Raw genomic sequence first — 24,566 nt, 5'->3', positions numbered from 1 at the left:
GTGTGTCTGACTTCTTTTTTTCCTTCTTTTTTTGCTTTATGAACCAAAACACTCCTAGAATCTGCAAGACAAGATAAGTAGCAGTAAAAACTTGCCAATTACTATTAATTTTAGCATAGTATCTGGATAGTGGCTAACAGCTTGAGCTGTAATTAGGATCATGTTTTATTCACTCTGTAAATGCAACAGAAGACTGAGAAGCTCATGCAGTCTAAGGGCTTGTCTACGCACAGGAAGAACAAGCCAAATGAAGTAAAGGTGTATATTTTAAGAAGATTAGTTAAACTCCATTTAGATTCCCGTGTCAAACTCCTAATTCAGAGTTAAAATGTCCTTAATCTGATTTCATTTAATTTACTTTGGAAATGAAGCAAATGAAATCAAATAAAAGCTTCTTTAATTTGAACAAGAGAGTCCACATGGAGATGTGATGTGGTTTAATCAATCTGCTTAATAAGTTCATTCAGATCAATATTCTTGTGTATATCTCCACCCCAAAATTCTCAAATAAATCTTGAAGCCCCAGTCCTGCACTGGGGCTTGTCTAAATACCAAAGGTGATTTAACTATACCAGCACAGTTCAAATGCTAGACTGTGTATTTAGCTGTATGGGTTTAAGCACTGGGCTAGGTCCTTGTTTGCTAGAGCAGTAAACTTCAGATGTACTGGAACTTTTCTGAAATGGGCTACAAAATAAATGTGTTATGCTAGGAATTCTAAATTTTCATTTCACTCTTGAGCATAAGGTATATTTTATAACAATACTGCTTATTTCTGGAAGGGAAAAGGAATAAGCTATCCAGGAATAATGAGCTTTTACACACAAGTAAAACAGGGGCTGCACCAGTGTAACAATTTAAGAAAAAAATTACCCTTCCATTACAACAGTTTTATCAGTGCATCTACTGTGTTTTCATGATGGCGTCATGCTGCATCAGATCGATCAGTACCAGTTTCATTACAGGACATAGCTTTTTCTTTTTTTTTTTTTTTTTCTTTTTTCTCTAACCAGAGTGCTCTATGCTGTGGTTTCACTGACATAACCATCCTGTTGGACAGAAACTATCTTGCTCCTTCTCTAGTGGTGGTCAAACAGCCATCAGAGTGGTTTTGTTTCAGAGAAGTACCTCATGCTGTTTATTCAGCAAGAGACTGATTGAGTTGCCTCTTTAGAATGGGATTCTTGGCATGTCTGGAGAGTGTCCATGCCAGTCCAAGCATCTGTATTCAGGTAGCTCCATTGGTTATATACAGAAAAGAAGCATAGACATTTTCTAATTGACGTAACGCTGGGTTGAGCCTTGGGAGTCTTACACACTTCTCCTACTGTGGCAATCACCTTCTAGAGGACAAGGCTGAATCAATTTTGCAGCGCTCTTCCTTTCCTACCTGTAATGAAAATGACCTTATTTGTAAAGCATTTGAGTTGTACCATTGAAAAGTGCTATAAAAGACCTTTTTATTTTTATTTATTGCTATTATTATTATTGCAGAAGCACTGACAAGTGATTTGATGAACTGTAGCTTGAGTAAAGCACATGCTCATGAGGAGAGCCGTTGCTCTATTTCTGTAGTCGTTGCATTGGACATGTTTTCATTATTTTCCCCCCAGACCTAGTTCCACCTTAGCAGAAATGCCCAAGACCTGGGATCGTACAGCTGAGTTCTTTCTTGCTCATATGGCAGAAAGAGAAGAAAAGAATGATTTCTCTGATGTACTGAGTGCCACAGATGCAAGGCCACCTGCTCACCAGTGAAGCTGCAGCTCCCTGGTATTCAGATGACTTGTCTTATTCTGTTTCTTTCAGGCAGATCCTCCACGTATGTATTAACTGAAATCAGATGTTTGGTGCCTTTGAAAGCTTGTGCTTTAATAGACACTTGGTCACACGCTTTGTCTGAAGAGTGCTGTGGGATAAAATGTGTGTGTTACAGAAGTTCCTTTGTGTTATCTTCCCTTGGCCTTGCAATGGCATGTTCTCAAAGGTTGCCCGTCTTTGCTGACTATTGCTGATTACCTAGAGAGCATGGCAGGTCCTTCAAAATAAATCAATATTCCCCACAGATCTCTCTTCAGCTCCCAAAAAGGAGAAGAGAATTAATAGCTACCATATTCTGCAGATTTCAAGTAACCATCTATGTGGTTCAAGCTCAGCTGAATTTTTCTGTTGTTTGAGGATGTCAAATTTCTTCCCTCATGGCCTCCTAGGGCCTCTTGCTTCCTGCTCTGGCATAGCTGTTTTCTACACAGTACAGTAACATTTGGTGTTTGTGTATGCTCAACCAAAGGCCATTAGCTTTTGTATCAGCTAAGTGCTGATGCATTTGTTGCTACATATGTACTTGCCCAATGCTATTGCTCAACTGTAAAGCTTACATTTGACTCCAGCAGAGTTCAATGGAGTGATCTGGCTATTACAAGTAGCATCTCTTAGAGAATTTGCATTACTTAGTCATTAAAACAAGAACTGTTTGCGTATTCTCCTCAAGTTTTACTGTTAGCCCAATGCACTATGTTGCCTTCCTGACCTGGCTGAAGATATGCTGTTTGAAAAGTAGTTTAAAAAAACAGAATAGACACAACCACTCAACTTGTATCTCTGGTCTTTTATACCTAGCTGGTACTTTAAGAATGCAAGGCACTGTACAAGATTGGGCATGGGGCTACTACCAGCACTAATGAACATTGTTGGAGTCCACTGCCATTAGAGCACAAATGCAGGGAAATGGCCATGGTGCAAAATCTTTCAATCTAGCCATGAAGAAGAACTGGGGAAGGCGTATGTGTTTGGGGGTGCGCGGGAGAACAGTGGACCAGTAGTATACTACTTGTCAAAGATGCATGTCAAATGATGATGAACTGGTAACTGGTTCCCCAGTTCTTCTGTAGTTCCCCCAAATCTGCACGTAGTAGTTGATTAAAAGGCTAGTTGTGTGAAGCCAGCTTTACTTTTCTGCTCACTTTCCCTACTTGGTGTATTACAGCATTTGTGGCTTAGCAAAGCTCTGAGGACTTCTGTGAGGAGGAAAAAGAGCCAGCGGATTCAAATGCTCTAAAGCTCCATGTGAAGACAGAGCTAGTCAAGCACTCCTATCATTCGCATGGGCAACGCTCACTAGCGAGGTTTCAGATGATATAACAGCGTATTTTCATTCTTACAGCTCTGGTCCAGGTCTGTTAGCTATTTCAGCACTGTCCCTCTGAGGGAACACTAGCGATGCTGATGCTGCTGACACAAAAGGCTCTGCTTCCTTGACATATAGCAGTGATTGCAAAGAAAGCCCTTCTCCCTGTGAACCGCGCTGCAGCTCAGCCTGGTTCTCATTATGCTCCTCTCTTTGCCATTATACTTCTGCATAGACACAGTACCCACCCAACTGGGGTCATGTCTGCTGCTAACAATCTGCTGACATATTAGATAAGTTTTATGGGTTTCTTCACTGCTGCCAAGAGCAAAATATTCCCACTTCTACAGTATTTATTTCTTAAACCAGATGCTGATCAAGCTGCAAAGAGCAGGGGAAGTTCCTGGTGTTCTGTGCTCTTACCTTATTAATGCTGTTTTTTTTCCTCTCCAAAAATACAGGCTATGAAACAGTGGGGAAGTAGATGTCAGGGTTTCTCCACTTGGCCTGTCTGAGAGGGTCTCTTGCTTTTTGCTGCTGCTTACACTCAGCTGACAATGATGCTATGCAATTTGCTCTCAGTGTCTCTCTTATTTGGGGAGGCCTAATCTAATGAGTCACCTGCAAGATCTTCATCTTTAATACTGACCATGAACATATGGACTAATTGCAAGGCATTTTAAAGTCTCTCCTAGAGTTTCTGACTCCAAAGCACTGTACCATGTCTTTGTTTATGTAACATAGAGCAGATATGCTTTGTTGTTGTGATATCATCATGAGGCCAATATGGTTTGGCCTGATTTTTTAAAACCAGCTTTGTAAAGAAACAAGGCTGGAGCAATTGTGTGTGTGTGTCCACACACCTGCCTGTCTATTCCATCCCTGAAACTTCTGAACTCCTTAGCTAATTTCAGTTAAATGTGAAAAGAGGGACAGGATGTCAAAGATACTAAATGTGTACGTGTTTCATGAATACAGGCAGCTTAATACTGGGAGGCAGAGACTCTATTCATGCCTCCATTGACAGAAGGATTGCAGCATGACTTAGTGAATGACTTAATTACACGAATTATCAACACGGAAAACTGTCATAAGACATAAATTCATGAGCGATAAGCCTCTCCAAGTTCTGCTACTTGTGAAAAGTAATTTTTTTTCATGTTCCCCTCAATACATGCTCTTGAGAAGCTGTACCTGTATTTGCACATACTGCATGCACCATTGTGTTACAGAGGAATAGCTTGGTACCCAATAAACCCAGCCTGAGGTAGACGTATTAGCAGGCTTGTACCTCAAGTCCATGAAGAGTCTTGTTTCCCAGCACAAAGAGTTTTGTGAGATGTGACATTCCCTTCCTTGCTTTGATTGCACAGGTTTATGGGATTGTATCATTTGTCATAAACCACGGTTCAAAAAAAAATGTTAAATTCAAATGATACCAGATGGGGGAAAATTAACTCTGGCTGTTCTACATGTGCTATTACCTCTTCTACAATAGTTTAAACCTCTTCCAGTCCTTGGTACTTGGATGACTAAACAGGCCTGTTAGGAGACTTCCCATAACCCTTCAAACAGGACCACACCTAGACATGTCTAAAGTTATTTGCTATCAGTGTGGAAAGTTAATATTAAGTCTGCTGAACAGATGGTAAATCTGGTTTCTGTCTTTCTTAAAAAGGGAACCCAGCTTTTGTAAAATCTGGGTTCCATATGCAGAGCCAGCTCTGAAGTCTTTCCTCTCACCGGAAAAGCCTGCATCAGTATCCTCAAGTTTCATCAGCTCTGTTATGTCTCTCTCACCCCTTCCTCCCCACAAGATTCAAAGTGCTAGTGCTTTGGTCAGGCCTGCCTCTTTACAAGATCCAGATGATAATATGTGGCATTCATGTCCCCACTACCTGTTAACAAGCAGAAGCTCAGTGATAAAAGCAATGGACATGGTGCAAGAACCTAAGTAAATAGACTAATGACTAACCACAGCTTCTGGTGTCAGTCATATGAGTCAATAAAGAAAATGTGACTGAATTATGGACAGTTTATTAGTACAACACGTTCTTTGGCTGCAAAATAGCTTTTTTACAGTCCTTTCCACTTATCTGTAGCTCTCAGGGCAGGTTTTGTTAAGATACCAAGAAGTCAATTCAAAAATACAGTTAACTATTGAAATAACCCTGTCTTTTGCTAGATGTCATGTTTCCTGTGGATATCTGAACTATGTTCACCACTAACCTTGGGTGTTTAGAAAAGCTCCAACTAAACAATTGGTTAAGAATATAAAACAATGACCTACCATAGGAAGAATATTGCAGAATGACCACTGCTTATTAACTGCTCTGGATTTGTGATTGAAGTGATGCTTAAGTTTTACCTCAAAGCTTATGTGGTCTGAAAGAGATCTGGCATTTCACAGCAGACTGGTTCTCACTTTATTTTTTAAGAAAAGCAAAGTCATTTACAGATGCTGAGGGCTATAGGCTTCCACTGATGGCCATGAGATAGCACTGATATGACATAAGCAGTACTTGAGTAAACTGAAGATTCTTTTGCTTGAGAAAAGACAGAAAAAAGATGGCTTTCAAAAGGACTAACCCTTTCTTTTTCTGCATGTGTGACCACCCTTCTCTATCCTCGTAGCCCACGTAGTTCGCATTTATGCTTCAGGTACAGCCAAAAGCTAGCTGCTCTTGGATCTCATTTTCCTTCAAAGCCCTCTCATTCCCATGACACTTGTTTCCCTTGCCTCAGCATAATGCAGCTTTAAGAATGCACAGTTCCATCAGCCAAAAAAATAATAGGGTCAGCAACAGCAATACAGAAGAAATGATACTCTCTGCACAGTGTCTGCTTCTCTAGCCCCTATCACTGCCATCTATGCTATTTTCAATGAGACAAGTGCTCCCTGCTCCTTTAATTCCACCATCATCAGTACTGAAAGCACCAATTCATAATAGACATATTTGCAGGCAAAAGAGCATTAATGAGAGACTACAAAGACTGTGGTTACATATTTTTCAGAACTGTATACACTCATTTTTTTAGAGGAGAATATCAGCAAAATAATGGTGACCATTCTTTCGTGCTTGTGCCTGTAGTCTGTACCCATTCAGTCTTCCAGTGCTTAGATTACACATTAGAGAGGAATAAGTCACTGTAGATTAGCACATGCCATCCATTTTAGTGACAGCAGAACTAAGTAATACTCCCTTTCCTGCAGCAGTCAGTGGCTTCTCTAAAGACATTTCCAAATTCAATTGTTGTTTAGTTAATTCCTCTTCTCTTATATCATACTATGAACTGGACAGCTGCCTCAGCTGGTGTCTGAATCATCAATAGAGGAGAGGTCAGAAAAACTATTTTTCAACATTTAGCAGAAAGCTACTGAAACTGTCAATTTTAGAGAGCTGATGGCAAGTTGTTTGACGGATGCCAGGTACTAAGAGCCCAAATATACTATTGGGAATGTTTATTTGTGGGCATAATCTTCCTTGTCAAATTGAAGAAAAGGATGCCATGGAGTTTGCAAATATTAAGTGACAGATGTCAGATGGCCTTTCTTTTGCTGAAAACATGAGTGCATGTCAAACATATAACTGCACTTCCCAATCCTTGGAAACACATCAGGGCAAAAGGCTCGGAATCCTTTGAAACTGAACTTAAGAATGGGTTCAAATATTGGTTGCTGTGATAAAAGAAATACTTAAAAAGCTCTCTTAAATCTGACCTAATTGAATGTGATAGTGTCATCAGCTTTTAGTGAGGAGCAACACCAGATTTAAGAATAGAATCTATCTTCTTTGTCAAAGCTCAGACAGAGTCTGCAAATCAAGTTATCTTCCAAATGTCCTGTTCTGTCAGCAGTGCTAACTCCAGCTCTCTATACGGTGTTTTTAATCAGTGAACTCCAAAGCCTCTTATACAGCAAGTTTGTATCATTAAGTCTGTTTTTGTCAATAGGTAAAGCAAAACACAGGAGTGTAAAACAACTGCAATACTGGGCTAGAACCTAGGACTACTAAATCCTTCTTATGTTCTAGTTACTATCTCATACTGATTGAGAGCAAATGTAGCATTTCTAAAGAAGGGTGGAAGTATCACCTGAGGTACAAAATTGTTTAGTTACACGTAAGTTACTTTGTTCTGCTAACAAGTCGTGCCTGGAGAAGTAACTCTCCGTCCTTGAGACTGACCACCAATCTTTTCTCTCTCTCAATCTTTCAGACTTATTTTTTTTTTCCATTACCAAGTAAAGTGTCAAATATACCTATTTATTTTGCCAGAATTAACTTTGCTTTTCCCTCCTTGATATAAAATACTTACTTCAATGTACTCACTAAATTGTGTTCAGGCATTTCCTCCCTATTCCAGCCTTCTTTAAACCGTTATCTTCCTTTTACAATGCCAGCCTTTTACAGTGCCTTACTATCTGCTTAGTAAATCCACATAATTTATTCTAGTAGGGCTAAAGGAACTTTTCAGTTCTCATTTATTGTAGGCCTTTTTAGGCTATCCATGCTGATTGTGGTGAACATTTTTAGCATTTTGTGCACTATATAAAGGTCAAGATCACTTTCCACAGGATCGCTCATGTTCAAATGTTTCAAACCTCTGAGATGAGGTTTGTCTTACAAAGCACCAGCTCTCATAGCATTCCTTGCACTAGAAGTAAAAAGTTCTTTATTAAAAGTTTCTTATACTTTAGTCAGTTTCCTTTAAAATTGAAAGATGTAAGACAAACCTTGTGCTCCACAGTTGCTTGAGAATTTCTAAAAAAAAGAAAGAGGGCTATATGGACTGTGATATATACAAAAGAGGCTATACCTTGGATTTTTAAGCAGAACTCATTCATTCAACTTCAGTTAGACCAAAGCTTTTGGTCAAATCCTTAATAGACTGGAAAATGACAGTGTAAAGTATAGTTTTAACTTGAAATATTTTATTCTAACATATTTTAAATAATAAGTTCCATTATCAGAAAGCATTTCATCTAATAAAGGAGTTTTTTTATTAGACAAATCATTTTTTGCTTTGATTCCACATACAGCTGGAATTGTAGTATACAGCTTTATGCTAATTTTCATCAATCCTTTCATCAAAGAAAGGTTTCTTTTGGGGGTGAAGAACAACCAAGAGAAAGTGCCTAACCCTAAATTTAAGAAGAAATTGTGGAGTCAAAGAAGCATGTTTGCTGGGTTAACTGGCCAGACCTGGTACAGATTTCAGCAGTGGGTGGGGGTTAAGGTATATTATGTCATTCTGTGCTCTTTTGACTGACAGTCGGAAGCCAATCAACTACTACCAGAAGTCAGGGTTGCCTTTGCTACTAATCATAAACTATGCTGTGGTTGGATTTGATTGTGCTGGGTAATTATACAAATACAAAAAATCCAATTCCTGCTCCAAAGAATTTGTAATCTAGTCGAAGGCAGGAGTAGGCAAGTCCAGGGTCAGCTACACTGTGTTTGTCACCTGAGAGTGGCCTTGCACAATAGGAATTCCTTCCGGTCTGCAGTTTTTAAGCAGCTTTCTATTTATCTTCTTAATGCGGAGCCAAAAAACAAAACTGGATTGTGAATATATCTCAATCATTGTGTAACAAAGAATCATAAAAATAAAAGACTAGCGATTGTAATTTTTCTGCCATGGAAAACGTAAGATTCATGATAGGTATTAAGCAATCTCATTTTGGTGGAAAGGAGTTGTTTTCACCCCTGTATACTTCCTATTGTTTTTATCCCTAAAATATCCAATTTATATGTGCATTTATGAACTTTACTTATGATTATATTTATTGGTTATGTACTCAACATATACATCAAGATATTATTCATCTCCATATACATTTACCTCATTCTTGTTTTACAGTAACACCAGTCACAATTTTGTCAAATGTAACTTTTCAAGTATCTTGAAAAATTCAGCCCAACTTTGTATTCTGCAAGTAGGCTTGAGACTATAACATCCTTATTCACTCTAGTGATATTTCAAACTAACGAATTGATGTACTACAAGATTATAAGTATTCCGCATTAACAGAAAATATACATTTGTTTATATCAAATATAAACCATTATAATCTCATTTCTGTCCTGGCAAAACATTGTGTTAGTTTCTGTGTCATCCAGAAGTCTAATTGATTTGTATTTGTACATTATCATAACCATTACTGCTAAAAGCTTTAACATAGACCACAAATACACAGTCAACAAGTTCTAAAACCTACATAAATTCGAGTACCCTGACAAGTTTGGTAAAGTTGAATTGAAGTACTGATTCAGATTCCTCTCTGATCCACACAAAATGAATGTAAGAAGAAAAATAATATGCAGCCATAGAACGGTCTGCAGGGCAGGACGACGTGTATTAAATACAGTTGGTCACAAGCTCACTGATGAGTGCGAGAGCAGCCAGGCTGTGGCATAGCGGATGTGTGAGGTCCAGCTGCTGTGGTGAGGGAGGGCCAAATGGATATACAGGTCTAGAGTGACTTCCCGGTGAAGCAGGTTTCAGCCTACTCCTTAGTGTACTATGTGTACTTAAGTGACAGGGTCACAGTGCCATGGATAGACAGCCTTCTGTCCTTCCCCATTTAGGGTGTCCTCTCTTTAGAGACCTGACATGTCTGCAGCTGCAGAAAATGTAGAGCCAATCAAGCTGCTGGAAATTTCGCTCTCCCCTTTAAAGGGGCCAGACTTTCACCTCTGATAGTCTGAAAGTTGATGGCAACCTACCTGGCTTTTAGAAATGTTTTACGGCACAAATTTCAGGTTGATTGGTTTCATTGCTTTGGTATAAATAATGGAACCAAGCCTGATTGTTCTGAAAACCTGTGTGGACAAGACAAGGAGTGCATAGCTTGTACAGTTGTCTTCACACCAGTGAAATGAAAACCATTTCAGTGCCAATCTTCCAGCAAAGGTTATACTGAGAATTACACGAACTTGTGAATTTCTTTACCCCAACATTATTTACGACCAAGTTATTTCAAATAAGCCTAGTTTCCCTCTACAAGTTTAGCCATTGCCAGATAAATCAGCAGTATATTATGGGTACTGAAACATGTTTTCCAAGCCTAATCCTGAATACTTTCAAAATTGCAGGCCTTAGCACTGTATGTTTAAAAAAAAAAATCCTTTTCGTGCCAGAACACCCCAAAACTGTTCCCCATACTGTTAAAATAAGCAAAAGTTGATGTCTTTCACTGCACCACGGTGTGGGAATGCTACTCCCTATGTCCTTACGGTGTGGAAATAAGCCAGGAATATCTGGCACTCCTCTCTGCTACGTCTGATTGGTCCAGCAGTGCAGCCCTGTCTGTGCGTGCTAGGTTTTTGTGATCATTGCTGTAATGCTCCAGACCGAAGGCTGCTAGAGTAGTTTCTTGGTGACAGCAGTGCTGCTCCCAGACCATATAACATGCTTTATTACAAGCTGCTCTGTATGATCTGGGAGAGTTGTAAATCACTGTGCTGCTTCTCGCTCTCTGAGTTCACTAGGCCAGAAATAAAATCTTCTTTGTTCTACATTCACCTTAAGTCTTCTTTTTTTCATTTGTTTGTTTGTTTGAAAACTACCACGTTCCCTTACCTTTACCAGGAGAGATTTGCGACATAGGATGTACATGCATTACTGAGGAAAAATTGAAAAGCATACACTAGTGAAGTTTTTGGAAAAGAGCTGATAGTCTTTTTTTAATTCTTTCTACCGCCAGCCCTCAAAGCAAAACTCATTGTCTTTGGGCGTATTCCTACTGCTGTATATTCACAAAGAGAAAATATGCAGAGGTCAGCAGTTTTAAAGCCACTCTCTAATTTTAGATTCTTAGCTTCCGATATTTTGGGATAAAGCTTGGGACGCAACAAAAGTGTTGAGGAACTATAAATCTAGATGAAGTAAGTAACACCCAAGATATCTCAAGCTGAGGACCCAAAACCAGAGACTGTGCAATTAAAAAAAAAAAAAAAAAAAAAAAAAGTCTTAACATTTGCCAGAAAATGTTTATCTTAGTTCTTGAGGTTTCTATTCTTCCCTACAGTTCCCGCTATTCCTATTTTCATATTGCCATTACAGGCAACCCTGAAATTCTCCTACTGATCCAAGGCTTGCTAAAGTCAAGAGAAAGAACTTGCCCATTCTCTTAATGTGCATGTGATCATCTTAACATTGATTGCTGTGCAATATCTGATTTTTTAAAATTAAAAAGTACTCCTTGAAACATTTTTATTTAGTTGAAATTGTTCTTCTAAATATTTTAATTAGCAATGTATTATGATGTCTTTTAAATAAAAAATTTTCAGAAGTTTTAAAATTATAAGCAAAATACCTCTTTAAATTCCAACTATGTAATAAAGCTTAAAGGTACTGATCTATTAAATAATTCTTACTTTGAAAATTAAATATGAAATATGAAAAAAATCAGAAAGTTTTGAAAGAAAATTGAATTACAGCAATTTCTCAGAAAATATGTCACCAATACCAAGAAATTTAAATCATTCCACGAGCTCTAGTATATTTTCTAAGCAGTTCTACTGTGCAATCACACCACTCGGTAGCAAGAGATTTGCTTCAACCAACAAACAGGGACAGCTCACCTGGAAAATGCAAAAAACAAAATTCCTGAAACGCCGCAGTACCTGATCAAAAGAGAGGGAACTGTTACAGTCTGCCAGGAAGCACTTTTCCATCTTCAGGTTAAAAGTCAAGAATGAATTCAGTCCTGTCTCTAGAGCAGACAAATAGAGAGATGTGCATACGCCTGTCAGGATACAAGAACTCTAGTGAGCCTTCAGAAGTCATGAACTAGATGAGATTTTGAAATGCTCAGCTTTCACATCACTGACTTACATTTGTATATCTCTAAAGTGAGCACTGAAATACAGAAGTCTTGTTTCTGGGTAAAACATCAGTCCAAAGCGGTGGTGTCAGTTTATGGTTTTGCACTGTGGCAAATTGAGGGTTGCTTGTACTGATTCAAGGAAAGTAACTAATAAAAGTGTCATTAAGGAAGTTTAAATTTATAGTACTGCAGATGTATGTGGATTTATATGTATACATATACAAATATACTTTTCATCATGAGTAATACTCTCATCCACTAAATAAGAAAGTCATGTTTTATGACTTTATAAAGTTTAGAAGAAGATTCTGATATGTTTTTGGGGTAAAGAAATCACGCAAACAGATCATTTTGCAAGCCACTGAAATGCAAGCCCTTCCTATACAGTAGATAAATCTGCAAATAGAAAAGTTTGTATCCTCAGATTTTTTTGGAAGATCTGTAAAGAATCTTTTCAGAACCTATCCCATTCCTCCAAAATGCCAGACTGTCCCCTTAGTTCGGCCAGTTAATTCGATAGATAAATACTGTCAGTGAGGCAACTGAAAAACAGGTGGAAGGGCTCTAAAGACCTTATTTGAAACTGCGCACAAAACACAACTGAAATGGGTTTTTTTCTTAAAACCACTGACAAACGTGAACAGAAACCAAAGCAGGCACTTTGCCGTTGCAGATGCATTGCGTGTTGCGTAGGTTTTGGCTGCTGGTGGGGAGGGCTTCTTTTCTTTTCTTTTCTTTTTTTTTCCAATTAAAGTATGCTTGGGAATCTGAGCAAAACACAAACTTGCATGTTAATCAAAAAAGAAAGAAATCGTCTCTTTCATGACTGCTAGGATGGCTGGTAAGCATGATGCAAAACAGGACAGAGGTTTCTCAGCACCTGGGCTGTACTTTGGAGGTGAGGGAAGGCCATGTCTTATCCTACGCATGCCACGATGCACGGCCTCCTGGCAGTGTGGAGCCCCAGCTCACCCTGGGCCCTCGCAGATCAGCCACGGGCGATCTCACCGTGGGTGGCGCCGCTTTGGCCTCCCTTCGGTCAGAATGAAGCCCTGCACTTCGTGTCACCTGTCAACACAAAACTACCTATTTAAGGCTGGGCTGTGGGGACGAGCACGGTGCGAGACCTCCCCTTCAGCACCAGCGTGGGCGGCTGCAAGGGAGGGGAGCTAAGGTGACCGGGTGGGCTGGCGGTCTCCTCCCTGTCCTCACCACGGCCTCGTTGCTGAAGGGGGCAGCCCTGCCGTGGGCTCTGACCGCATGGGATGGATGTCTGGGCTCCAGGGAGGGCTTGGATGGGGCGCTGGGGACCCACGGGCGAGCCCTGGAGGAAGCCCGGCTGAGGGTGGCCGGACATCTCAGCTGCCATCACCACTCCCAGCTGGCGGCTGGAGTGGCTCTTGCCATCACACAGCGCAGGCCGGTGCGGGGCTGGGCGAGCCTGGGGCTGGGCCAGGGCTTTTGGATGGAGGGATGGAGGCGTCAAGTTGGGCTGAGGGAAGCTGCCCCGGGGGGCGCCGCCATTTTCTCGGGTGACTCTTGGAGCGTCCCTGCCCGCGGGGCTGAGGGAAGCTGCCCCGGGGGGCGCCACCGTCTTCTCGGGTGCCTCTCAGGGCGCCCCTCGGGGCCGCAGGGCTGAGCGAAGCTACTTGGGGTGAGGTCGCCATCTTCTCGGGCGCTTCTCAGGGCGCCCCTCGGGGCCGCAGGGCTGAGGGAAGCTACTTGGGGTGAGGTCGCCATCTTCTCGGGCGCCTCTCAGGGCGCCCCTCGGGGCCGCAGGGCTGAGCGAAGCTACTTGGGGTGAGGTCGCCATCTTCTCGGGCGCCTCTCAGGGCGCCCCTCGGGGCCGCAGGGCTGAGCGAAGCTACTTGGGGTGAGGTCGCCATCTTCTCGGGCGCTTCTCAGGGCGCCCCTCGGGGCCGCAGGGCTGAGCGAAGCTACTTGGGGTGAGGTCGCCATCTTCTCGGGCGCTTCTCAGGGCGCCCCTCGGGGCCGCAGGGCTGAGGGAAGCTACTTGGGGTGAGGTCGCCATCTTCTCGGGCGCCTCTCAGGGCGCCCCTCGGGGCCGCAGGGCTGAGCGAAGCTACTTGGGGTGAGGTCGCCATCTTCTCGGGCGCTTCTCAGGGCGCCCCTCGGGGCCGCAGGGCCGAGCGAAGCTACTTGGGGTGAGGTCGCCATCTTCTCGGGCGCCTCTCAGGGCGCCCCTCGGGGCCGCAGGGCTGAGCGAAGCTACTTGGGGTGAGGTCGCCATCTTCTCGGGCGCCTCTCAGGGCGCCCCTCGGGGCCGCGGGGCTGAGGGAAGCTACTGGGGGTGGAACTCGCCATCTTCTGGGGCGCAGGCAGCGGGTCCGGCGGGGCGGGTTGCCGCGCACCTGCCGGAGCCGCTCTTGCCGCAGAGGGCTGGGGCGCCTCCCGGGGCTCCGCCGCCGCTGCGCTGCGCCGCCGTGGGCGCCGAGGGCGAAGTGAGCGGCGGGGCCGGCAGCGGGCGGCGGCGCCCGGGAGGTGCCGCCGCTCGGTCGCGGGTTTTTCTTCTGCCCGCCGCCGCTGCGAGGCTGCCGCCGTGCGCGGGGAGGCGGGTGTCCTCGCCAAAAGGGGGGTGGGGGGGAGCGGGCAGCGCCGCTGCGTGCCTCAGCCCCCCGGCTGCGGCCAGGGCAGCCAGGTCTGACTCAAGCCTGAGTAAGTTCAAAAGGGCTGTTTGGGACGTCGTCGCATGTTGTGGTGCTCTGTGGTGTCTGCAGTATTAGATACGCAAAAAAAAAAAAAAAAAAAAAAAAGTTTTAATTTTGTCCACTATCCACCTTGTCTCCGGCGTGTTTCTAGTTGTGTTTAACCCCGCGGTTGCAGCCAGAGCAAGGGGCTGGTCCCCCGCGGTGTGTATCCATAACCTGCTTGATGCACATCCGGCTACGGACGCTCACAGAGGCGTGATTTTGGCCAGGTGGTCCTGCTGTATTCAGGAGATCATTGCAGCTTATTATGATTTGCTGTCTGCAAAACAGGGAAGTAATTTCCTTGGGTAGAGACCTTTAGGTATAGGTAGCGTAGGAATAAGCTCAGGCCGGAAAGTATGCAACATAGGTGCATTGCAGCTTTCCAGAGCGCTAATCTTAAAGCCCAAACAGATTTCGCAGTATCTGCACTATATTATCACGTCCAGAACTTTGCACTGTTTGGTGGCGCTTCAAATTACCAACTTATCGATAGCAATAGGTCATTACAAACATAAACTCTTAGTATACGTTTGATCGACTTTTAGTGACCGTTTCGAAACGGGCTAGGACCTCGAGGAGCAAAAGCGGGATTATTTTTACTCTTTGTAAAAATGTCATCGCTCCGATTAAATAAAAACGTCAGGCTTATATAGAAAGTGCAAGCAACGGAGGGACAGGAAAGGGCCACTAAAATGTGGTCGCATCCTGCTTACATGCCTGTGCGGTTGTTGTATATATACAATTTTGCCCGCTTAAATAGATGGTATATACACGTATAGGTAGAGCTAAACACACGCTCGTACATTTGTAGCCGCGTGTGCGTGCAAGTTTTGGCCAGATTCAGCTGTGCTTTATTGTTTGTGATCGGGATAGATGTGTTAAACGATTCTGGCGGTGAGATCCCGTGTGTGTGGGTGCGTATATGTGTGCATATGTGTGTGTGTGTGTATGTACATGCGGGGGGGGGGAGGTTCAGCTGCGCTTGGCCGTCGGCGCTCTGCGCAGACAAAGACGTCTCCCGTTTCAGGAGTGCAGCAGCCTGCAAAGTGTGAATAATTTTCAGCGAGGAGTTACACTAAGTGGGAAAGCTTTTAGCACATTATCCACTGGCAATTGGACTATAATCTAATTGTCAGCCCTCGGGTCTTAATAGAGCCTTTCTCTTTCCACCATCGGATTTGCATCTGGGAGATACCTAATGGGTTTAAAATGCCTCGCATTTTGCTCCAATAAGCCACCTTCTCGGCGTAGGTGACATTGAGATGTTTCTGTTGTGAAATTGGATCTCGGTTACCTGGACTGCTGCCTAGCTGGCACGGCTCTTTTCGTTAAATGAAGAGTGTGAACTGGCGGCTAGAGCGAGATCTCCCCGCGGCAGGAGCAGCGCTGGGAAGTGGGTTTGCTCCGAAACCAGATAGCGTAAAAAGAGGGCGAATCCGGAGGAGAGAGCTCTGTGTGCAATATAATTATGTGCAGAGGAGGAGAGAAAGCTGAAAATAGAGCTGATAATCGTGTAAGCGAAGTAGCTTGCTGCAGCTGCGGAGGAGCAGAGCCGGAGCCGCGCGGTCCCGTAGCGGCTGCTCGGTGCGGTAGCGATGCCCTGGCAAGGCGTGAGTGGGAGCCCTTGCGACCGAGCCCGAGCAGATAAAGAACATGATTCTTTGCATAGGATCAGCTGTTTTCGTCTAAATATAATAATAACAACAACAACAACAATAATAATAAAAGGTTTTAACTCCCGAAGCAAGAATACGTTCAAGTAAAAAGCAGCCGCCACAGGTTACCTTGCAGTACAGACTGAAAGATCTGGCACCAGCTCCTAGCAGGACCTGGCAAAAGGCAACTATGAGCGGAGGGTGCCAGTCAGGGTTTCGGCGGCGGCACCCCGCACCCGTGGGCTTGTGTCTAATTAAAGGGTTTTTCTCGCCCTCTGCACGTGCGATCGGTGCGGCGGGGAGAAGGGGAAGTAACGGGGGAGGAGGGAGCAGATGCAAATGGCAGGTTATCCCAAGGGGTGGCCGGGAGAGGAGGTCGTGTCAGCCCGGCTCCGGGCTCTGGAGGGAAATGACAGCCGCTGCGAGCTTCGGGCGCACCGCGGCGGGTCCTGCCGCGGGGCTGCGCACGGAGTTGGCTCTGCGGCGTGAATTGCGGGGGCAGCGGGGGATTTTGCGTGTGCAGAAGCACGAAAAATGGGAAAAAAAATAGCGGTGTCCCTTCTCTCAGCTGCGTGAAGCTGTTGCTAGAAAATGAGCGTGGTTCCGGGATGGTGCGGGGCTGGGTCGGAGCTTTGTGTCATCCAGACAAAAGCACCCTTGAAAACAGCCCTCCTGCTCGGTAGGGCTCTCGTTGTCCTCTGGGGTTTCTGCAGTTTTCTGTCCCGTGCGAGTCGTTCCCGTCGTGATTTCGGCTAGGTGAGAAAAGGGCCGGGAAGAAGCAGCATTCGCCGTGGTCGGCTCACATGGGATCAGGTTTTCACCTTCGAGTCTCGGAGATGAGAGGGACGTTTTAGAGAGGGTCTGGAAGTTTGAAAGCTGACGATGAGACTGAGGTCTAATCCCAGTTAAAGCTGGTAACTGAACGAGCGCAGCGAAGTAGGCAGCAGTGATCTGCACGTTAGTTTTCGCCAGAGCAACAGAGAGCAGGGAGTTCTTCATGAGAAGGACGAAAAAGGATGCTTTTCAGGGTCTGGGGGAAAATGAGAGCGAAACATACTGAAGTGGCTCTACCATGCAAGACTGACAGTAGCGACAAACACCTGGATTTACAAGATAGCCAGAAAACACACCAACTCTGCTGTGCAGATTGCGTGTCCTTTATGCAGAGATGAAACAGTAATGAAGGATCTGATTTAAACGGGTTAATAAAAGGCAACTGTCTTGCTCTGGATAAGCACAATTTGCAGTTCTGCTCTCGGGACCGTAGTTTGTAAAAAGGTGACAGCCGCTCTGTGTCGGGCTGCAGCGAGGATGAGCGCTGGCGGGGGGGAGGATGGGGGGACCGGCTGTCCCGGCTCGCATCCCCCGGGGAAGAGCGTGCAGGGGAGGGGAACATTTTTATTTTTCCCCTTGGTTAGGAAAGGAGAGGGGGTAGCAGGTACCTCGCCCTCCGGAGATCCCTAGCAAGGCGGCCCCCACCCCCACCCCGGTAAGGTTTAGACGGCCGGAGCCGAGTCCCTTTCATTGCCCAAGGGGCAAATCCCCAAATGGGGATGCTCTGGGCGTCCAAGTGAGACTCGCTCCTCTGCTTATCGGAGATGGACCAAGGGAAAAGCTCAGAAAGTAAAGATTCTCGTAGGATAGAGCAAAAGTCCGCATGGTTCAACAGAGCAAGCAAAGCCGGGTTTTCTCCTGCGCGGATAGACCTACACATTTTATTTTAAAATAAAATAAAACGAAGCCCCTGGTGTATTCCCACCCCGCGTGTTTGACCTCCAAGGGGCGAGCAGGGACGGGCAAGCCCCCGGGGCTGGTGGCCTCTGCCAGGGCAGCAGACCCCAGCCCCGGCTGCGATCGCGGCCCCCGCGGCCTCGGTCGCCTCCTCACCCGGCAGAGCCGCGCTCCGCCCGGCCGTCCCGGCACCGCCGTGCCCCTCTCCCGCGCCGCTCTCAGGGCCGAGCACGACGTCTCCAAAATAAAAAAATAGCGGCGGTGAATCTTTCTTGCCCGGCTAAAGATAGCGACCGGTCCCCCGCCCCGTCGGTGTGGAAATCCGTAGGTCTGCAGCGAGGCAGAGCAGCAAGGGGTTTGGGAGCGGCGGCAGCTCTCAGGCTGAGCCGCGTTTCGGTGTTTCCCAGCGCGGCGCTCACCGCCCGCCTCCTCCCCGCCGCCCCCCCGCCGCCCCGACACGGCGGGGGGCAGCTCCTCTGGGGACAGGTATGTCACGACCTGGGTGCTCGGGGACGGGGGTACGCGGGGAAAAGGGAGAGTTTTCCGCAAAATCGGCGCTGTCCTGGTTGCTAGGCTTGGCGGATGGAGGAGTAGGAAACCCAGAGGGAAATCGGGCGGTTCCCCCCGGCAGGAAGGCTGAAGCGAATAGTCCCCCGGGCTATTTGTACCTTCCTTTGGGTTTTTCCCCCCAAGCAGGCCAGGCGTCTCAGGCCGCGGCAGTGAGCGCCCAAACGAGCCCCGAGGGCAGCACCCGCGTGTGCCCGCGGCAGAGCCGGGCTGGGACTGGCCCGCGGGGACCCGGGGCGTTAAACAGAGGGTTGCCGCTCTGAGTAAAGCGGTTTTCTTCGATCTCTCCTTCTTTTTTTTTTTTCCTCTTTTTTTTGGTACTGATGTTGGGAGAATCGTTTGCCTGGCTCTGTCTGTGACCTGATTTTGCCGCTGTCGCCTGGCTCCTCCGGCGCGGGGCTGGCGGGGCTCTGCCCCTCTGCCTCCCGCCCTGTCTCTAGCTTGCGCCTTAGGCGAGACCTGGACCCCAGACCACCGTGGGCCACGCTGAAAGCACTTCAGGCTCTTCTAAATATTAGTCCTGTTAATAGCCTATAATTATAGTCCTGTTAATTATAGAATTATATTCGCTATATTTGTAGTGAATTCGGCTGGTAAAAGGAGAAACTCAGCAGCTGATTCTCGCCCATTTCAGAGCAATAAAGCGCTGTTTGCTTTACCAGCTCTGCCGGCTGAAACTCCAGCCGGCGGCCAGGGCGACCCGAATAAGCTGCTTCTCCCTGTAAACGTTGGGGCGAGCAGCTCGGCAGGGAGGGGGTCGCACTGGTCCCTGCTGGGACCCAGGATCTAGCGGGGGCAGTGCTTCCAGCAGCGTGTCCCTTGGCACCGGACTGCTCATTAAAAGCCCCTCGGATTCTGTTCGGTTTTGAGTTTAGTAATCGGCACTTTAGTGCTCCTGGGTCGTTTTAGCGAAAAAATCTCTTTAGTCCTCTTTTTACTTGAAGGACTAGAGTTAAATTCCCCGCTTTCTTGTTTGCAGGCGGATGCTTGCATGATGTGTTTGGAAAAGCGCTGGTGAACGATTCGCTTAAATCACTGTCTTGGAGCAATCTTGTGGGCACCATCAGCCCGTCCTGGTTTCCTCCCTGCCTTAGTGCTTGATCAATACCACCTCGTCCGGCGGCGCCGATTGAACCGGGCTGAAGGGAGCTACCGGCTGGCGGCCGGGACGGGGACTCGTACCGGTGTGGGTCGGGCGAGCGCATCGCGTTGGGCGGGAGCGATACGCGGGGTGCGGTGCGGGGGGTCAGTCTGGGGGAACCACGGTCAGTCTGGGGGAACCTTCCCTAGAGGCAGAAGGACCATGATGACCAAGCTGCTGCTTAATAATAATAATAATAAATACATAGAGGGAGGATTTGAATTTAAATAAAAATTTGGCATCCCCCGCGCAGAAGCCCTAGTTCTTCTCCTCCCTTTAGCCGCGTCTCCCCGGTGATGGCGCGGAGCGCGGCCGGTCCCCGGCGGGGGGAGCGGGGCGCCGGCGCGGGGGGCGCCGCGCTGGCGCGGGGGCTCGCCAGCCCCCTGCCCACCCCGTGGGCTGGCAGGGCCGGCCCTGCCGCCTGCCCCTCCTCCTCCTCCTCCCCCGGCGGCGCCGGGCCGGGCCGGGCCGGGCCGGGCCGCGGGGCCCTTGACGTGTCCCGGCGCCGATTGGACGCCGGCCGATAGGATCTCCGCGGCCCGCAAGTTAAGGCGGGGAGCGCGGCGCGGCGGGCGCAGACCGCCCCGGGCCGCCGCCGCCGCCGCCGCCTCCCGCCCGCCCGCCCGCCCGCGCCGCCGGGCACGGCCGGCCGCAGCCTGCCGCGGGCACGGCCGGAGCCGCAGCCGCAGGCGCCTCCCCGGCCGCTGCCCCCCGCGCCGGCTCTCGGCGCCCGGCAAGCCTCCGCCGCCGCGCTTCCTCCGCCTCCGCCGCCTCCTCCTCCTCCTCCTCCTCCGGCGGCGCCGGCCATGGAGTACACGCCGCCCCCCAAGCCGCAGCTCTCGTCGCGGGCCAACGCCTTCTCCATCGCCGCGCTCATGTCCAGCGGGAGCTCCAAGGACAAGGAGTCCCCCGAGAGCACCATCAAGCCGCTGGGTGAGTGGGGCGGCCCGGGCAGGGCTCCCGGCGGCCGCGCTGCCCGGGGGGCGCCGCCCGCCCCCGCCTCCGCGGGGGGCTCCGCTCCGCTGCGCCGCGCTGCGCGGTTTCCGCGCGCCCGTTCGCGTCCGCGGAGCAGCGTGGGTCGCCCCCGCAGCCGCCGGCCGAGCCCCTCCTGAAGGGCTCGTTTTCTCCGAAATCCGCCCTCCTCACAGCTCCTGCAGCCCGGCTCAGACAGCAGCGCGTTTCCCTCTGTGCGCGTACATACATATATATTTTTTTTTTCTTTTTTTTTTCTTTCTGCAGAAGCAAAAGCTTCGCCACAGAGGCCACCTAAACCTTTTTCTTTATTGCTATTATTTATTACTCACCGTCCTTTTCAGGCGAGGCTGTTTACAACACGAGCCGTTTTCTGAGTTCCTCCAGGTTAAGTTACTCTGTTCATTTATCCGGCTTTGCCGTTCGTAGAATAGTAGCACACCTCAGGTAGTGATGTTTCTCCTTGCTGGCGTGAAATAAGCCTTCTCTTAAATAGTTGTTGCACGTCACCTGTGCTTTTAAAAGTCAAATAAAAACATCTCCGGTATTGTTCCTAGTTAACAAGGACTAATAAAATTTGCACGTAGCCCTGAAAACTCCCTTATTCCACAGCTAGTCGATGTGGGCTTATACGGACCGTTTTAGTCTACAGTAATTGAGAGGGTTTTTGTAATAATCCTTCGCGATTTTCGGGTAAGAGATTTCACTCATATTCGGTCGCCTTGATTCAGATTCCCGAAGTCTTTCAAAAACCGCGAGCATCACCCCCCACCGCGCATTTCTGCGGCTCGTATTCCTTGGATGCATGCAAGAGTTCGCAGAAAACTACGAAAAAAAGAATGTATTAAAAATTCCGGGCGCCAATGAGCAAGATTTCATTCAAGCTTAAAGGAATGTTAATGTCTGCTCCGTCTAATCAAATGACTTAATAGATTTCACGTATTCTAGGGATTCCTTGTAAGTTTATGTATATAGAATATATAGGTTTTCTGGTCTATGCAATAGTGTAGGCCGGGTACGTGATAAAATGCCTGTTTAACATATTTAAACAGTCTCGAGTTAAACACATCTCTTTTCTTGTCTCTCCACCCTCCCCGCAAGGCTTTTTGAAAACGTTCACTCAGTTCGTATTTCTACTTTTTTTAACTCCATTGCCCCACACGGCTCAATTAGAAACTGAGGGGAAACGACTGTCCGTAACTCGGCTTTCATTTGCTGAAGATTTGGGCGGAATCTCGCTTTTCTTTTAATTCTTTTTTTTGTGTACGGGTCCCGCGCATTTGTTTCGCCGAGGCGGGCGGCAGAGGAGGGCGAGGGGCGGCGGCCAGGCAGCGCGGCTCTCCGCGGCCGCGGTTGCGGGGCTGCGGCCGCCCCTCTCCCGGTAAAAGCGTTGCCGCCTCCCGCCGCTGCGCTCCCGTTTTCGTGAGATTTAGTGACTTTTCCGCGGAGACCCCCTGGCAGCGGGGGGCAGCGCCCCGGCGGCCCCGGGCACCTCTCGCCCCCCGGCACCTCTCGCCGCCCACCTCGGGCACAGGCGCCGCTGGGGCCGGGGGAGCGGGGTGCGCGGCACTGTGCTGCTGCCCCAAAATCGAAAGCATCGCTCCCAGCCCAAATCACCAGCTGCCGCCTACGGAAAGGGGCTCAGCCGCATGTCTTCCTTCGGAAACGGGTTTGCTGTCGCCAGTAGCGCCGTCCTGGCTGACGCTGCCCTGCTCTCTTCTCCCCCAAACCCTGCAGAGCAATTCGTGGAGAAATCCTCCTGCGCCCAGCCTTTGACCGACTTGTCCAGCCTGGACCCTCACGGGGATTTTAGCACGAGCCCTTCGTCCCTGTGCACCGAGCCCCTCATCCCCACCACCCCCGTCATCCCCAGCGAGGAGATGGCCAAAATCTCCTGCAGCCTGGAGACCAAGGAGCTCTGGGACAAGTTTCACGAGTTGGGCACCGAGATGATCATCACCAAGTCGGGGAGGTAAGGCTGGACGGCGCCGGCGGAGGGCAGGGCGGCGAGGTGTCCTCTCCGGGCAGCTGCTTAAGTAGAAACAATAAAAAGTAAAATAAAAACATCCAAAAGAGCCTTGATCTTGGGGGAGCAGCAGGGCCGGGGAGGGGCCCCCGCCGGCGGGCGCTGCCAGCGGGGCTCGGCTCCCCGCGGCCGCTCCTCGGCCACCGCGCAGGCCGCTCCTCTGCGGGGGGCTGAGCTGGCACGGGACGAGTCCAGGCGCTTTCGGTAGAAATTGAGACGCCCTAATAACCCGCGAGGAAGCCCCTAGCCTGCAGGCGAGTGGGAGCCAGCACCGTGGCTGAAAGCCGCTTTGCTTTGCCCGCCGACTTTGCATGTCGGTGCAGACACATGCAAACGCAGGGTCGGAGCAGTAATTCCGATTTTGTTTTTTTGTTTTTTCTTTTTTTGGTGAATGTCTCTTCTCTCTGTTTGCATATCATGTGCAAAACAATCGCAGGCTTTCTAGTCATCTCAAAACATCGAGCTTTTTCAGTAAAGCTCTTTGGGTTTGGGTCAGCAAAACGCAGTCCGTAGGAGACAAACGTCAGTTTTCGTAATCCTCAAAGTTACTTGTTATTAATAGCTCCGCATTGATTTTTATCACTAGCCAAATATACCAGTGTGTGTTTAAAAAACACGTATAAAATCTGCAACGTGAAGTTCAATTTTTAAAAAAGGTGCTTAACTTTATTTCGGGTATATGGCAAAACATTGCATTTTAAAATCTACGTTGTGTCAAAATTCAAGTGAAGCAAAGGAAGCTTACTAGTGGCAGTACTTCCTGGGAATACTGTGAAGAGGCTAAAACAAGATGTGTCTGCAGTTTGTGGGAATACTAATGGAAATAATTTTTGCAGTATTTCCCTAACCCTAGCATGGATTCCACAAAAATAAATGTTTGTAAGAACTTATGTACCTTCGGTACAACTTTTTTCTGAAATCATTGTTTGTGCACATTAAGTGCCAGGCAAAAATGCATTTTCTCCTTTGCTGTTTCACTGTTACCATTTTATCTTTTTGCTTCAAAGAAATTATTCCAATAAATTATTCCAATTCTAGCTGTTGTTTCTGTGTATATTATAGAGATATGTGTGATTTAATTTCTATCACGCTGAAACAGAAGCAATTGATGTTTCCATTTTTTTTTTCCAGGAGTTTTAAATGTAATTCTTATTTGTAGTAGCTTTTCAGAAGTTTTTATTTCTGCTCTCCATCTTTGTGTTTATTTTCTGATCTGCCTTTATTTCAGGAGAATGTTTCCTACGATCAGGGTTTCCTTTTCAGGAGTGGATCCTGAAGCCAAGTACATTGTGTTAATGGATATAGTTCCTGTGGACAATAAAAGATACAGATATGCCTACCACAGGTCTTCCTGGCTAGTAGCTGGAAAAGCTGACCCTCCACTCCCTGCAAGGTTTGTAGATTTTGCAGCTGGTTTGTGTGTGTGTGTGTGTGTGTGTGTGTGTGTGTCCCTTCAAGAAATACCTATTAACCTTTCTACACTGTTTGCAAACAGTGATCTGAGAGCCTGAGACCTTGCCGATAAAAGTTGATCTCAAAACTCTGATTAATTTCTGTGAGGCAGAATCAGGCCTCAAATCTCTGCATGAGGTTTGATTTATATCGAATGTTCCTAAGCTGTGCGGGATTTGGTTTAATGCTTTTTAAATATTTTTTTAAAGGAAATTTGCCTCGATTTAGATCAGGAGCTTTTTTTTTTTTTTTTTTTTTTTTTTTTTTTTTAGTCTTTGATTTGTCTCTTGGTTCCCTGCCCCCAGTTCAACCTTATAATTTAAAGCAAACCAAGCACCGCCAGGCAAGTCC

General features: G+C 47.2%; 1 protein-coding gene across 1 annotated transcript in view; it reads left to right on the top strand.

Moving 5' to 3' along the window:
* The first annotated feature begins 20,535 nt into the window (after window positions 1-20,535).
* The window catches only part of TBX20 (T-box transcription factor 20), a 38,347-nt gene continuing 34,316 nt past the window's right edge, over window positions 20,536-24,566 (top strand). Inside the window, exons 1-3 of the mRNA XM_026102128.2 lie at window positions 20,536-20,698; window positions 22,475-22,709; window positions 23,992-24,156. Coding sequence (XP_025957913.1) covers window positions 20,572-20,698; window positions 22,475-22,709; window positions 23,992-24,156 — 527 coding nt within the window. The 5' untranslated portion in view covers window positions 20,536-20,571. The remainder of the gene's footprint in view (window positions 20,699-22,474; window positions 22,710-23,991; window positions 24,157-24,566) is intronic.

This window comes from Dromaius novaehollandiae, chromosome 2 (genome assembly GCF_036370855.1).
Source record: "Dromaius novaehollandiae isolate bDroNov1 chromosome 2, bDroNov1.hap1, whole genome shotgun sequence".
Taxonomy (NCBI): Eukaryota; Metazoa; Chordata; class Aves; order Casuariiformes; family Dromaiidae; genus Dromaius; species Dromaius novaehollandiae.
The sequence above is the reverse complement of the archived record's forward strand: the minus strand, read 5'-3'. Positions and strand labels throughout refer to the sequence as shown.